Source organism: Phodopus roborovskii, unplaced genomic scaffold, assembly GCF_943737965.1.
Source record: "Phodopus roborovskii unplaced genomic scaffold, PHOROB, whole genome shotgun sequence".
Lineage (NCBI taxonomy): Eukaryota > Metazoa > Chordata > Mammalia > Rodentia > Cricetidae > Phodopus > Phodopus roborovskii.
The window spans coordinates 34,725,940-34,740,898 of record NW_026126517.1 but is presented as its reverse complement, the minus strand read 5'-3'; the positions used below and the strand labels follow the sequence as shown (position 1 = coordinate 34,740,898).

General features: G+C 47.8%; 1 protein-coding gene across 1 annotated transcript in view; it reads left to right on the top strand.

The window, feature by feature from the left end:
- LOC127231687 (coiled-coil domain-containing protein 33-like) overlaps positions 1-14,959 on the top strand; it is a 66,163-nt gene that overhangs the window by 45,230 nt on the left and 5,974 nt on the right. Inside the window, exons 8-11 of the mRNA XM_051197401.1 lie at positions 80-200; positions 6,328-6,457; positions 7,099-7,232; positions 8,419-8,490. Coding sequence (XP_051053358.1) covers positions 80-200; positions 6,328-6,457; positions 7,099-7,232; positions 8,419-8,490 — 457 coding nt within the window. The remainder of the gene's footprint in view (positions 1-79; positions 201-6,327; positions 6,458-7,098; positions 7,233-8,418; positions 8,491-14,959) is intronic.

Below are 14,959 nucleotides of genomic sequence, written 5' to 3'. Positions count from 1 at the left end.
CAGAGTCCAAGTGTGAGCCTCTGTTGCCACGCTGGCCACAGGCCAGAGAGTGACAACTCCTGTTCCCTTGCCTCTGCAGGGCCAGCCAGGCCAGGCAGGACCCTTCCTCTGTGGGGCTGCCCCTCACCCAGATTTCCTTCCCTATCTCATCACCAATGAACTTTGATGTGCCTCGGGTCAGCAAGAATGGATGTCCTCAGGTATGTCCTTCCCAACCGCGGCCCCTCACTGGGGTATACTAGTAACAGACACATTCATTCATCATGACATCATCGGGCAGCTCAGCTGACTACTGAAAAGCATTTGCTACATCTCACTGCTTCCCAGAATCCTCTCCTGTGTGCTACACAGAACCTGCTCTCTCGACTCCCAGAGATACTAAACATCCATCCAGATCATGTCTAATCTAGTAACAAGCCAGCAGGAACTATCAGAGCTACAACAAGCAGAGAAGAGGAGACACAAAGAACAAACAGTATGGATTCCACCTGTCACGGGGCACCTCAAACCAACAGTCACAGGGACAAGAAACACAATAGTGTTATCAAGGGCTAGGGAGATGAGAGAGCAGAGAGCTACTGATTTGTGGGTATGAGACACTTAGGATGATGTGTGGACGGGCATGCGTGTGTGTGTGTGTGTGTGTGTGTGTGTGTGTGTGTGTGTCTGTGTGTGTGTGTATGACACAGATGTCAATGTCCAGTTTTTTACACTTTAGTGTTTTCATATTTTTAAAATTTGAGGAAAATGGGATGTGTTCACATGCCACAGGACAAGTATAGAAAGTCAAGAGATAAACTGTTCTCTCTTTCCACCATATGGGTTCCAAGGATTGAACTCAGGTTATCAGTCTTGGCAGTAAGCACCTTTCCTCACTGAATTGCCTTGCCAGCCCTTCCTCACATTGTTTTTTATCTGGAGTTCACTGACTCAGCTGACTGGGTGGCCAGCAAGTCCCAATGACCTTCCTGTCTGCCTCTCTGTGCTGGAGTTCCAGGTACTGGGTCAGAACTCAGATCTTTAGCAAGGTCTTTATGTAATTGATAATTTTCTCAGCCTCCATAATACGTTTTTAACCAGAGAAAAGGAATGTTTATGTCTGGATGGTTAGGGAAGGCAGATCTTGACCCTTCGCCTTGTTTTTGAGACAAGGTTTCCTTATATACTCCCATCTGCCTGCCTTACCCTCCCAGCCCTGGTAAAATAGGCATGTGCCACTATGCCAACTTAGTCATCACTTTTCACACTTTTTCCTTTTCATTCATTATTATTGTATGTATATGCATCATATAGGCAGGGGCAACCATACCACAGCACACATGCAGAGGTCAGAGGGCAGCTTTATATGAATTCCAGAGAGCAAACTCGTGTGCTGCATACATGCTGTGGTATGTTTGCCTCTGCCTATATGATGCACACACACACACACACACACACACACACACACACACACACACACTTAAAAGGAAAAAACCTAAAAAGTGATGATCATGCGCCTTGACAGCAAGTCTCTTTAGCACTGAACCATTTTGCCAGACTATTGATCTTCATGTTTTGATATGAAAAGGTTTGTCTAGGGCAGTGATCTATACAGTAATGTATATAGTATAACCCAAAATGTAGTACATGTTGGGAGTGGGCAGGAAGACATATGTTTAAATACACTGAAAAGGTGCACAGGTCATGACTGAGCTCAGGAAATGGCCAGACTGACCTCCTACAGTCTGCATGCCACTGGGAGCTTGCTGTACATGATGGAGGAGGCTTAGAAGACAGGGTGTTCTTGGAAGTCCCTACTGTCATCTGCCTGCTAAAATTAGAACAAGACACTCTGTTGGAGCCCCAGCTTTCATTTAGAGGAAGACATTTAAAGAAGGCTCAGGCACAGGCCGATGTGATGGCAGTCAGAGAAGGATGGGATAAAGGGGAATCATGGGGACAGCTTCAAAACCAAACCAATCCTCAGCCTGATTTCCCCAGAGTCATCTCACACATGGCTCTGCATTTGCACAGAAAATTATGAACCAATCAGCAGCTGTCCCAAGGGGCAAGAGGTACTGCCTGCTTTAATGAGTGAACCTCTCCAGGCCTGACCACTGGCCATCTCCACTGCCTAGCTCCACATGAATGCAACTCAAAGCAGATTTCCCAGTGCTTTTCCCACATGTGGGACTCCAGGCCAGAGCCTAGCAGAAACACTTGCTAAAGGTTACCCATTATGGTAGTAGCTGGATGAGGTTTAAAGCTGCATGTAACCTTGCAGAGATGCCCAGGGCCAACAGGGAAAACAAGTGAGGAACAGGCTGGGAAGTAAAGGGGATCTGGTCAAGAACTCTGAGCCTAAAGAGTGCACAGTCTCCTATCCTGCCCCTTCCAAGCTTCATCTCTCATCTTTGCTGTTGGTAGAATGGGGACTGAAGCAGATAATATCTAAGTCTGGTCCTCTTTGACATTCTTGGAGTACTGTGAGTTTCTTGTAAACCCCTTGTCAGGAGCTGCTAGGCCCAGCAGACCTAGGTTGGAGTCTAGTTGTGTAGCTTAGTAGTTGTATGACCTTCAACAAACTGTATGATTCCCCCAGACTCCTCCCTGACTAGGCTGTTAGAATGGAAAGGCTAACTTCTGTCCTCTTCAGAGCTTCACACCCTGCCTGAGGCCAGTCTTATCATTGCACCTGATGCCTTTGATGAACCCCACAGAAACCCAGGCTCAAATGGACCTGTCTACTGCCATACATCACAAGTAGTCTTGGCTTTAGATGCTGCAAAGTGGTCACCCTTAAGGACATGATCTCTAACACCTAGACTATCTGGGCAACTAATTGCTCCTGCCTTTCTTGCCTGAGCCATTACAGCAGCCTTCCTGTTCCAACCTTGCTCATTTGTTCTTTGAGAAGCAAGTAAGGTATGCCCTGCCCCAAAACTATGGCTTCCCTTGGACCCTTCATCCCTCTCACACACAGGACAAGCCATTAGCTATGCCCTGTTCATCCAGACGCAGAGCTCATCACTCCAGTTCTCACCCAGCCTCAGGGAAGACTCACCCACTGTTCTCTTCATTCATCCTCTCTCACCTCCAACCTTGACCTCAATCCTAAGCTCTTCCCTGCCCCAGCTAAGATGTATGGCATTCTCCTTACATATCCTAATTGCCACCACAATAACTTGCTCAGGCTCTGCATGATGGCAGGAGTGGGTGGGTGTTTATTCAAATGCATGTATATACTCTATACTCTTGGAAAATAAACTCCAGGAAGAGGCAGAGTCTGTCTCCAGCTCTCACATGGTCCCTGCAATACCCTACAAGTGTCTGATGTGATGTCCCAGGCAATACTTGCTAAGCTAAGTCAATCTGAACTTTTGTCTACTAGAAAAATATCCATTGGCTCTTTCAACCTTGCAAAAGGCTTTCAAAGTGTGAAGCACAAGGAATTTGGTGAGAGAGAGACAGAGAAAGGGGGAAAAGCCCATAGGTCCCAGAGAAGGAAAGGAACCCACTGTGATCCAAACAGTAAGCTTAAAGTGGTCCCTGGGCCCAGAGCCAAGGGTCCTAGCTTGCTCAAAGCCCCAGCTAGCACCAGCCCCCAGCAGCACTTCCTCCCAGCATGACTCCACTGCCAAAGCCAAACAGATAGCAGTGGATGAGGGTGAGAGCCAGGGTGAGTCCAGAGGAAGCAGGAGGAGGAGAAAGGGCCAAGGGCCCATGGAGTGAAGGCTCTGTCCCCAGGGAAGGCAGGTCTGCCTCAGTGGCAGAGGGTTAATGGCTTTTCTGAAGATCACAGCTGAGGGTTAATCATATTCTTTAATTCCAAAGCCCACCATAGCCTTTCCCATTAGCATCTTCAGGCCATGTCTACCCTATACCCACCCCCCTCACCCCTGCACAGCATACAGATCAGCCACTAACACTTTCATCTCTACAGGGCTGATAATAGATTGTCATTTAACCTTGAGTCCTATGCACACTCATTTTTGTATGACAGAGGGAGAAAGAGACAGAGCGAGAGAGAGAGACAGAGAGAGGTAGCAGAGAAAGCAAGAGAGAGAAAATATGTATGATTCACCCTCTCAAATTCTAGGTATGAAGGGCTTTCTCCTGGGGGACTTACTCTGGGAACCCATTCAGGAAGAGTGCTGTCCCTCACCGGGCAGGCAGCCACTTACAACCTCTTGCCATGTAGACTCCATTTAGATCTGTTAATAAGTCCCACAGCAGACAGCTAGCATCCATTAAATAACCCTTTCCCAGGATAGAGGCAACAAATGAGGCAGCAGGAAATCAAGTCACAGCCTCTCCTCCCTGAGGGCCACAGGGCCTGGCAGCTGGCCCAGGCAATGTGGATACCTCCTCTGATACCCAGGAATTGGGAGGGTCATGGTGAGGGGATCAATCCTGAGAGATCAATACCAAGGTCTACACAATTGACAACTGGCTTCTGGGGCCTGGACTGCTGGCCACGTGGCTGTCCCCGAGTTTCTACCATGGTGTCTTAGGGATGTGCCCATGACTCCAGCCACTCTCATCTACCCCTGTGTCCTTGGGGACAGGGAACAATTCAGCCAGGCCTTGGGCAAGGCTCCTGAGGACCAGAGCAAACCCATTGGTGTGGCAGGCGTGAGGGCCCCACCAGGTCAGGAGGAGTAGGCCCGTGCTGTTATTTCTCCATCTGGCATCAGTAACTCCTGCAGTATCTGTGCTGACCTTTCCCTGTGACTGCTAAGCCCCTCAGGGGAGCAAAAGTTAGGATCATTGCCACTGTGGCCGACAGCCCCTGGAAGGGCAGAGGCAGGGCAGCCCATGCTGAGGCCATGCAGGGCTTCCTGCTGAGAGTTATAGGCTATTTCCCCCGCCTTCCTATCTATGTGGGTTCTGGGATTTTCCATGAGTCCTCCCCACCCCCTTCCAGCGCCCTTCAATGTGCTGAGCTGTGTCACCTCCACACCTTGTTGCTTGTGTCACTCTCCCACCTAGAAGCCCCTCCCCTCTTCTTTCACTTCTCTGGTCCAGCTTCCTTTGAGGTTTTTGGACCACCCAGAGTCTCCCTCGTTTGGACATTAGTCAACACTGACACATTTCATCTTCCAAGCCATCCCCACCTGTGTGCCCCATCTGCTGTGTGATGGTGCCTTCAAGTCACCTGAGTCCCTAATGGTCTGAAGCCAGATAAACCCAGGTTCTGGAACCTTCTGAACAGGGATGGGGTAACTTGAATGCAATAGTAAGGGACTGTGAATGTTGGCACAATACTGGGAAAACAGTACACACATCTAGCAAGTACCCTAGAGCATGAAAATCCTTTCACTGAGCAATACTTTAGATATTTGTACTAAGAAAGTAGTCTGGGATACAGAGGGATGTGGCAAAGAGGAACATCCAGCAAGTGTTGTCATGGAGAAAAACATCAGAGAATGGGAGAGCAAAACGGCTCAGAGAGTAAAGGTGTTTGCTGCCACACCTGGCAATCTGAGTTTGATGATCCAAAACCTACCACGCGATGGAAGAAAATAACTTATTCAAGCAAGTTGTTCTTCAACCCTGTGTGTGTGTGTGTGTGTGTGTGTGTGTGTGTGTGTGTGTGTGTGCATGCGCATGCGTGCTCATGCTCATGAGCATACACACACACACATACACACACACAAATTAAAAACTTAAAGATAAAAAAAGGAAAAATCAGGGCAGTCGGACATGACAATGCATCTTCTGGAGAAGGTAGGCTCTGTTTTGATTTTTAAGGTCTTATTTAACCCAGGCTAGCCTCAAACTTGCTACATAGCTAAGGTGTCCCCCAACTCTTTATGTAGCCCAAGTTGTCCTTGAACTCCTGATCCTCTTGCCTCCACCTCTCAAGTGCTAGGATTCTAGTTCTATGCCACACAGAATATCTTAGTTACTAGAGTCACTTGTAATGAGAGTTTCTTGAGAGTATGGGTATGCTCGTGTTTTGATTGTAAATGGAAAATGGCAGAATGATGGTAATTATAAATATACAATATGCACTAAAAAAAAATGGAACAAAGTGGTATTGAGTGACTGTCCTCTTTTTTTTTTTTTTTTCCTGGTACAGAGTTTCTCTGTGCTACCCTGTAGACCAGGCTGGCCTTGAACTCAGAGAACAGCCTGCCTCTGCCTCCCAAGTACTGGGATTAAAGGTTTACACCACCACTGCCCAACTTGAATAATCACTCAAGTCTTAATGTAATAATATAGGAGTTTTCCCTTTTATTTACAACTTATAACTGGGACAAACACTTGTGACATGTAAGGGATATGTGTACAACCATATCTGGAAGAAGATATGACCTCACATCTGCTGCCACATTCTTCCAGCTGTCCAGGCCTGGGGGACCCCCAGAGCAGCCCTTATGGAACCAGTCCTTCCTTTTCCAAGGCCGAGATGGAGCCACCAATTTCTCAGGGGACACAGCTCTAGTACTGGAGTATTATCCTTCTGCCTCAAGTAAGTGCCTAGTGTCCCATCAGGGCATAATTCATCAGGAGAGAACCGTTAAGGGACGTTTTGGCCACCTGCCTCTGCTTTCTGTGAGGACTGCCTAAGGGCCTCCAGGAACCAGGAAGCCTATAGTACAGACAAAAGAATGGAAGAAGGTCCAACTTAAATCCATGTCCATAGACCATCTGCAGAGCACAGACCAGGAAATGTGGGCCTGTCCCTGCCTGGACACCATAAGCATCCATCAGTGAGAAGAGAGTGTACTGGAGAATGGCAGAGGAAACAGCTGATCCCGAGTCCCAGTCCCATAGTCTAAATTCACACACACACACACACACACACACACACACACACACACACACACACACACACGAGGACAGAGACAGAGTGATCCAGAAAAATATCTATGGATATAAAATCTGCTTAGAGCTCACTCTGAACTAATATATCTCTAAAGAAACAAAGAGGCTGAGTGTATTTGTATAGGGCAAATGAGAGGCAGGAAATCAGGGGCATCAGGAGCCTAGAGAGCTACATGACCAACACCAAGGATAGAGCCCAGGGAATGCCTAAAGACCCATCTAAGAATCTGGGTGGTAGGAACAGGAAGTTGTTGACAGGACAAGAAGTTGTCCTTCCTCCCACAGTGAAAAGCAGTGAACCGTGGACCCTCAAGCAGCCCCTGGGTGTCTCCGTGCTACCACTAAAGTCTCGTCTATACCACAAGATGTTGTCAGGAAAAGGCTTAAAGGGGCTGTATGTGGAACGGCTCCCCATCACTGTAAGTCCCTACTATTCATTGGTCCCCAACATGGTCCCACCTCACTCCTGTTCCATGGCCACACCTATAGAAGGGAATATGGCTTCTTTGAGGAGGGTATCAAGTCAGGGTTTCTCTATATAGCCCTGGCTACAGAACTTGTTTCCTTACACCATCTTCCTCTAGGACTGGGACAGATGACAACCTTTCCAGACCTCATTTCTCCTCTCTATACACACAGCCAGGACACAATAAACAGGGTTATACTCCAGCTCTGGGGGCAGACTGGCTGAGCTCAAATTCTGTGTTTACCACTTGCCAGCTTACATGTGACCATATTCCTTTCTGTGGGAAAAAATATAGTAGCCGTGCCTCAGTTTCCTTGTCTATAACACATACACTCATGCACACACACACACACACACTCACACACACACATGCTCATGCATACACAGAGAAGAGCGCTTGGTCACAGAGTTTCTATGGGATTTGGTTAGGAAATACATAAAGCACATAAATAGATTCTCAATAATGTCAGGCCTGGTGGTACAGGTCTGTAAATCCTGGCTACTCCAGAAGCTGTGGTAGGAGGATGGAAACGTTGAGGCTTGTCTGGGCTACAGAATGAGTTTGAGACCAGTGTGGAGACCTTGTCTCAAAACAAAAAGTTAAAAAAAAAATTTTTTTTAAAGAACAAGGCTTGGGAAGAACGCTTGCCTAGTACGCAAGCTTACAAGAGACCAAATGTTCAATCCCTTTGAAGGAAAAAAAAAAAAAAAAAACAATTCTATCATTACTGTTTTTATCATCATTTTTAATATTTTTTGAGACAGAGTCTCACGTGTCCTAGGCTGGCCTCAAACTCACTATGTAGCCAATGATAACTTTGAGATCTTGATCCTCCTGCCTCTGCTTACCTAGTGCTGGGACTACAGGTTTGTACCATCACACCCAGCGTCATTGTCTACTTCTGTGCCACCATTCCCCTAAATACCCCTGACATAACAGCAAGCAGGAACTTCTGCTCTGCCAGACAAGTGCGGAGGTGCCAGTCAGGTGTTGAATGAAGTGAGCAGGGCCACGCAGAGGTGGTGCAGGAACATGGGGCATCTGCCCATACTCCTTTGTACCCTCCTGCTTCCCAGGGAAGCCAGAACAAGAGAAGGGGCAGAGGCCATGTAGACTCACTGCCTCTTCTCCTCTACAGGACACCCACCTAAAAACCATCGATTCTGAGGCCCCCACGGTGAACCTCTCCTTGCAGCTTCTTTCCTCTGAGGTAAGGATGGTGGCCTGGAAAGGCCAGACATGTGTCAGCTCCCATAACCCCCAGTGAGTGACAAAGTCCTTCACAGGGGCTAGGGAGAAGGAAGAGTTTGCTGATTTAGTTGAGAAATTCCAGGGGGTTTGAGACCCCAGGAAATCAGAGTGCTGCAATTAGGAAGAGGCAAGAACGAAGGGCCACTAAGACAAGGAGTCTGCCTCTGCCCCAACCTAGACTAAGCCACACCTCCTTGACTGGGGATCAAAGTTCCATGAGAGTGACATGAGAGGGTTCTTTTGGGGGTGCAGGCAGGATGTAGTTCCTTGCAGTGTAGGACTGGTGGCCCAGTTCCTTGCTGGCTGCGAGGCAGGGTGCTCTCAGCTCCTGGAGACCGCCCACAAGCCTTCTCACCATGGTCCTTGTACTGTGATGCCAGCAGGCACAGCTAGTCCCCAGCACACTTTGAAATCCTGACTTTCTCTGTCAGCAGCCAGAGAAGACTCTGTGCTTGTAAAAGAACAGGACCAGCATCTTGTCTCGGGATCTTCTGTGTCCTACAACCCAACAGAATCATGAAAGCCATGGCTCTCTTTTTGGCAATTCTAAATATTGAGGTGTGGGGGCTTGGGGTCCCATTTTGGGATCCTGATTGCCACAGCAGGGTCCCTCCAAGTAGGAAGTTTACCAGGGCAAGCCCTACCTGGGGGAGGTCACTGATCCTCTATCCAGGTCCACTCGAGCTTTGACACTGGTCATGGCTCTAGTGTACCTGAAAGCTACCCACTGAAAACTTCTCTTCCCTCTCTGGTACTAGGGTGTGGGCAGTCTGATCCTGAACCCAGGAAATGTTCAAGAGATGATAAGGGCTAATCTACTCTTGCTAGCTTCTCAGGATAGGAAAAAAGTCCATCAGCTGTGGACTTGTGTCCTTATCCTTGGAGAACATGGGAATTCCATTGTATGAGGAGACTATCTGGGAAGATGACAACACAAAAGCCCCAGTGTATTGTTCACCATCATCCTCTCCAGATCCCTCTAATCCCTGCTCATGGCACCCACACCTGTACTCACCACTAAATCAAAGGCAAGAATAAGAAAACCCACAGAAGTCACAGAAAACAAAAGACTCAGGGTGGCTGAGATGGTTCAAGCCTGATGACTTGCAGTGGATCCCCAGAACTCACATCAGTGTGGAAAGAGAGAATGAATTCCACAAAGTTGTGCTCTGATCTTTATGTGCATATTCATACACACACACAATACATACACATATACACGCATATACATGTGCACACACATACACATATGCACACACATATATACACATATGCACACACATATATACACATATACACACACATACATACACATATGCACACACATACATACACATACACACACATACATACACATACACACACATATGCACACACATACATACACATACACACACATACACATATGCACACACATACATACACATATGCACACAACACATACACATATACATACATACACATATACATACATACATACATACACACACCACATAACTAATAATATGTGCCCCATGTATAATAACTAAAAACTTCAATTAAAATATTTTTAAATCCTAAGAAAGGAGAAGCAGGGAAATATAACATCTCTCCCCTAGTATCCCAGCCTTCCAGGCCTTCTCAGGGTCTAGGATCTGTCAATAGGCACTGCCAGTCTCTTGTAGTCTCCCTCTGCCTCCTACCTTGCCCCAGGACACATACTCCGCAACCAGGGAAGGAGAGACAGAGTAGGTACCCCTGGCCAGGAAAATGATGGGGACAGACAGTCAACAGGCAGGTGAGTAGGACATGTCCTCTGTTGCCCAGAGGCTGGGCACAAAGGTCTCCAGTGATGAATTATTCACTGGAACTGCACTAAGTGCAGAATTAATCCCTTTCCTTCCAGCTGGCAGCCTCACTAAATTATCCCTCCAAGTCATGCGGGAAAACACTGCCGAATTCATTTAGTTGCTGAGTGTTTTGATCTGGGCCTTGTGATTTTAGCTTCCCCTTTTCCTTAGCCCTCTTCCCTGGAGGTGGGGGGGAAAAAACCTTTTAGTAATGGATTTCTAGGAAAAAAGGAAAAGAGAGCAAAATTAGGTGTGTACCAGAAAAAAAAAATAGCACTAGCAGAAATGCAGACCCAGAAGCCAAGAATTTGTACACAGAGGTTTCTATATATATCTACGTTCATGCAGTCACAAATGAGTATTTACACAGGGACAGTCACATATGCACAGATATGCATGTGTACACGTCTCTTCGATGTTGCCTATATACACACACACCCACAGACATAAAATGACATTTTCACACCTGTCGACACACACATAATCCCTCTGTAGCTTATCTGTGCCTTGGTGACTCCATCTGAAAACTGGCCAATCAGTGACTCATTTTGACTCTACAATGTTGAAGACCCATTTAGGGATATGACTGTGGTAATGCTGGTGTGAGTCGATTCATCATCTGGTCTTTGCAGCAATGACAGCCATCTCTATGCAATACAGAGAAAAGGAGTTTTAACATCTGTCACTGTATACAGTCTAAAGAGAATTTCTTAAATGCCAGACACTGGGCAGGTCAAAATTTTACCGTGTGACCTTGTGGACTGAAGTGGGGACATGACCTGGGGCTGTAAAGCCATGTTCCTCAAAGTACATTAATTCAACTAATTTTGGTCATGACCCTCACCTTGTATATTGCCACCTTCCCACTAAGGGTTAAAAGAAGAGTGTTGAGAACTGATGAAAGGGTCAGGTAATGATTAAGGTACATCTAGATGTAGCTGGATCCCCATCATTATCCTCACATACCTGCAAACAGCATGCACCAGTCCTTATGTGCTGGGGTTAAGGGCTAGTACATTAAGCAAGACAAAGAATAAAAGAAAAAGTCCTTCCCTTTATAGACATCGGGGACAGAGAATAGAATGAACACATTAGTTCATGAGTAGATACTGGTTAGTGATATACAGCCTGATGACCCTTGAGATGATAAAATCTAGAGGTCCCTGGAAAGGCTGTTTGGCATCCCTGAATAAACAATCTGAGTGAAGCTGGAGCTTAGCTACTGTGAGAAGCCAGGACCCTTCCACCATGATGTTCCACCTCAGAAGAGGCTTCAGCTTTATGGCCCATGCTATGCTTCTTCATGTGCAGTCTATGGGCCAGTGATGGCAGAGTCAGAACAAGGACCACCCATTAATTCCTGCCAGCACAACCTAAAAGCTCTAGGAGCCACCACCAGGAACAAAGTACCAGAGTCTTGTGTGCATTCCAGCTGCCCTAGAGGAGCTTAAGGTGGTAGGTGTCTCGGGACACCTGGCCAGCACAACTAACAAGCCCATCCTTGGGTAACTCAGGAGGGACATAGAGAGGAAGTGCTCCCAGCCTGAGGGTTGAAGGTTCAACACAGGCTGTTCTAGTCCCTTGGACACTTGGCAAGCTCAGTCTTCCATTCTCGTGGTTTCCGTACCACCCACTCACAGAGCTCAGGGACAAAAGTGTGGTGGGGTGTCCAAAGAGACAACAAATCCACCAGGACAGGAACATCCTCGGCCACACCCACCAGCATAGGTGGTCATCCTGTCTTCTACCCTTGCCTCGTCATAACAGGGAGCTCATTCCCCTTAGCAACAGCCCCCCCCCCATGACACAGCAGCTGACTCTGGAAGATAGAAACTTCCCTCACACTGAGATCCCTTGCCTCCTGGGTCTCCCCTTGCTCCATGCTCCCAGCTTCAGCTACTGTGGCTGCAGTGCACCCTGGCAAGCCTTCTGCAAGGATGGCATCATCAGCCAGAAGGCAAGCTGGCAGATTGATCAGCTAACACAGCCTGTCGGCTCAGTGATTGGCAAGCATTGTCTGTCTCTGGTTTGGGGTATTATGCTTCAGAGGGGATTGTCAGTGGCAGGAGTGTGGGGTTGTGGTTGCCCTGGTGTATTGCTTCTCCGTGGGTGTTTGCTGCCTCTGGTGATCTGTCTGAAGCTCGAGCTGTATGTGTAGGAGAGTGCCTGAGCAAAACATGCAGGTACATACATGCACCAGGTCCTCTCTCCCTTGAAGTCAGTAAGGAAGAATTCAGAGGACATAGGCACTGAGAATCCATGACCCCATAGCCACTCCATAGACGGCAGGAATCAACCTTTGGCCTCCTGCTTTCCCCCTTTGATCTCAGCCTTTTCTCTTTGAAGAGGGGGGATGTGTTGTTTCTTACCCCCAAGAGGCTTTGCTAATCCAAGGAAGGCAACCTGCCTTCTTTTAATAATCCCAACACATCCTGGGTGCCCTCCAGCCTGCAGGCAGCCTCTTTGAAGTACAGCCCAAGATGAGCAGATCTCCCTCTCCTGACCCTGGTGGGCACATAGTAGGTGTTCATTGGGCCCATTCTTACCTCTGCCAGGAAATGCACCTCCCTGTAAGTGGGGCAGGACAGGACCACATGAGCACTTTGGTCTTGGGGACATTTTCACCTCTTAGAATTAAGATTCAGAATTTAGTGACTGACCAGTGTTGAGGGACATCAGTTGGGCAGACATCAGGCTTCTCATGTGTGGCTACCCCTCCTCAATCTGCAGCAGCATCCAAGGACATGGGGAAGACTTGGAGCCCTTTGGATGCCTGGAATCTGATACAAAGAGGTGTCTTTGAGGCCTTGCTCTCAGAGATAGGTGGCAGACACAGTTCCATTGGCTCTTCATTCTCTTTCTCTCTCCCTGGAAGTATGGTAGAGCAACGTTGTGACCACAAAAAAGGGCCACCCTGGTGCCTTCCTTACAAAGTCCTCTCTGGCTGCCAGCCCAGAGTGAAAAATTAGCCAGGTGGCTAGAGAGACATGGCAGAGGACAAGTATAATCAGACAGGCTTTGGATGAATTTTTTGAAAGCCCTGTGTGATTGCTTTGGGTTGGTCCTTAGAGAAATCTTGACCCAAAACTGCATCCATTTCCCCACCAAACTCATCTGCCAGGACAGCCTGTACCCAGGGTCACACAGCTCTATCCTCTGTTAGTCTGTCCTTTGGAAGATTCTATTCCCACCCTCAGAGTCCATCTCTCAAAGGAGGAGGACGGACCCAGAAAAGAGACATGTTTCCTTCCAGCATTTCTCACTATCCCTGGCTGCCTTCCCTCCAGTCCCCTGTGCTCTTTGTCTTCACTCTTTCAGGCCAGACAGCAGGAGACAGAAAGCTCTGCCCCACCCCCTCTTTCTCACAGCACCCTTCCCTCACTGGCTCAGTCCCAATCTGGAGGTTCAATCTAAAGGGACAGGTGCAGGTGGTAAAAGCATGCCTCAGTTTCCCCAGGGCCAGCCTAGCCCTTGAGTCACAGGTGCAAGGAGTCTGGTGGGGGCTCATCACCCTTCTTCCAAGCTTCCCACATGCTTTTCATCTCTCCAGTCACTTTCATGGGTGCTGCATGCTCTGAGGGCAATATGGACACCATAGTCTGTCTTCCATGTCGCTCTTCCCGTACAGGCTACCTCAGAAAGGAAAGAGTCCAGTACTTCTTTACACACACACACACACACACACACACACACACACACACACACACACACACAGTCCTATAGACTCCTGGCTTGCTTCTCATGACAAGAGCTCCCCCACTCCCCCACTCCCCCACTTCCTAATAATAGAAGCCCTCTCTGGCCTCTACAGCTCCTTGTAAGCCTCTTCCTTCCTCTCAGTGTTTCTTCCCACCGGCCAGCCCCCGTGTTCATGCCAGGCCTCCTGGCATCTGCAAATTTTGTTGTTGCTTTCCTTTTTTTGAAATAGTATCTTAGTATGTAGCCCAGGCTGGCCTCAAGCTTACAGTCCTACTGCTTCGGCTTTCTGAGGGTTGGAATTACAAGTATGCCTCTGCCATAACAGTTTATTTACCCTCCTCTGCCTAAACCAGCTTGCCCACTTGACAGGCCCTTCACATACTTCACTTCTGATTCCCATACTCCTGTTTATCTATTCTTGACCATTCTTCTCTTAAAATGTCCTCCAAGACAGTGACACACCATTGGTAGCTTTGGGCAGCACAAGACCATCACTCCTGAGTCTGCTGATTTGAGTCCTTTCAAGGCAGTGAGGGCCACTGAAGTGTGGAGTCCAGTCTATAGCACCTGAATAGGACAGCTCGCCCTTGCCTGGTACTTCTGCTCTTCCATTCTTGGACACGCTAAAATGTGCTTATGGTATCTCACCTTCATCTCATCCTGTTTTCTAGGCTTAAGGTCACTGTAGATGTTGATTTTATAACACACTGAGAGTCCTCCCTGTCTGCTACCCCAGGTCCAGATCATCCATGATTATAGTCACACACAATGCATATCTTCAGACCTGGGTTTGGATCTTCTCTGAGCTTTCCTTTTCTCATCTTTAAAGGGAGTTGTGATCCTACATACTTAGGAAGGTAATAGGTGCTGAGGAGAGAGCTAGGGCCTGTACTGAGACCC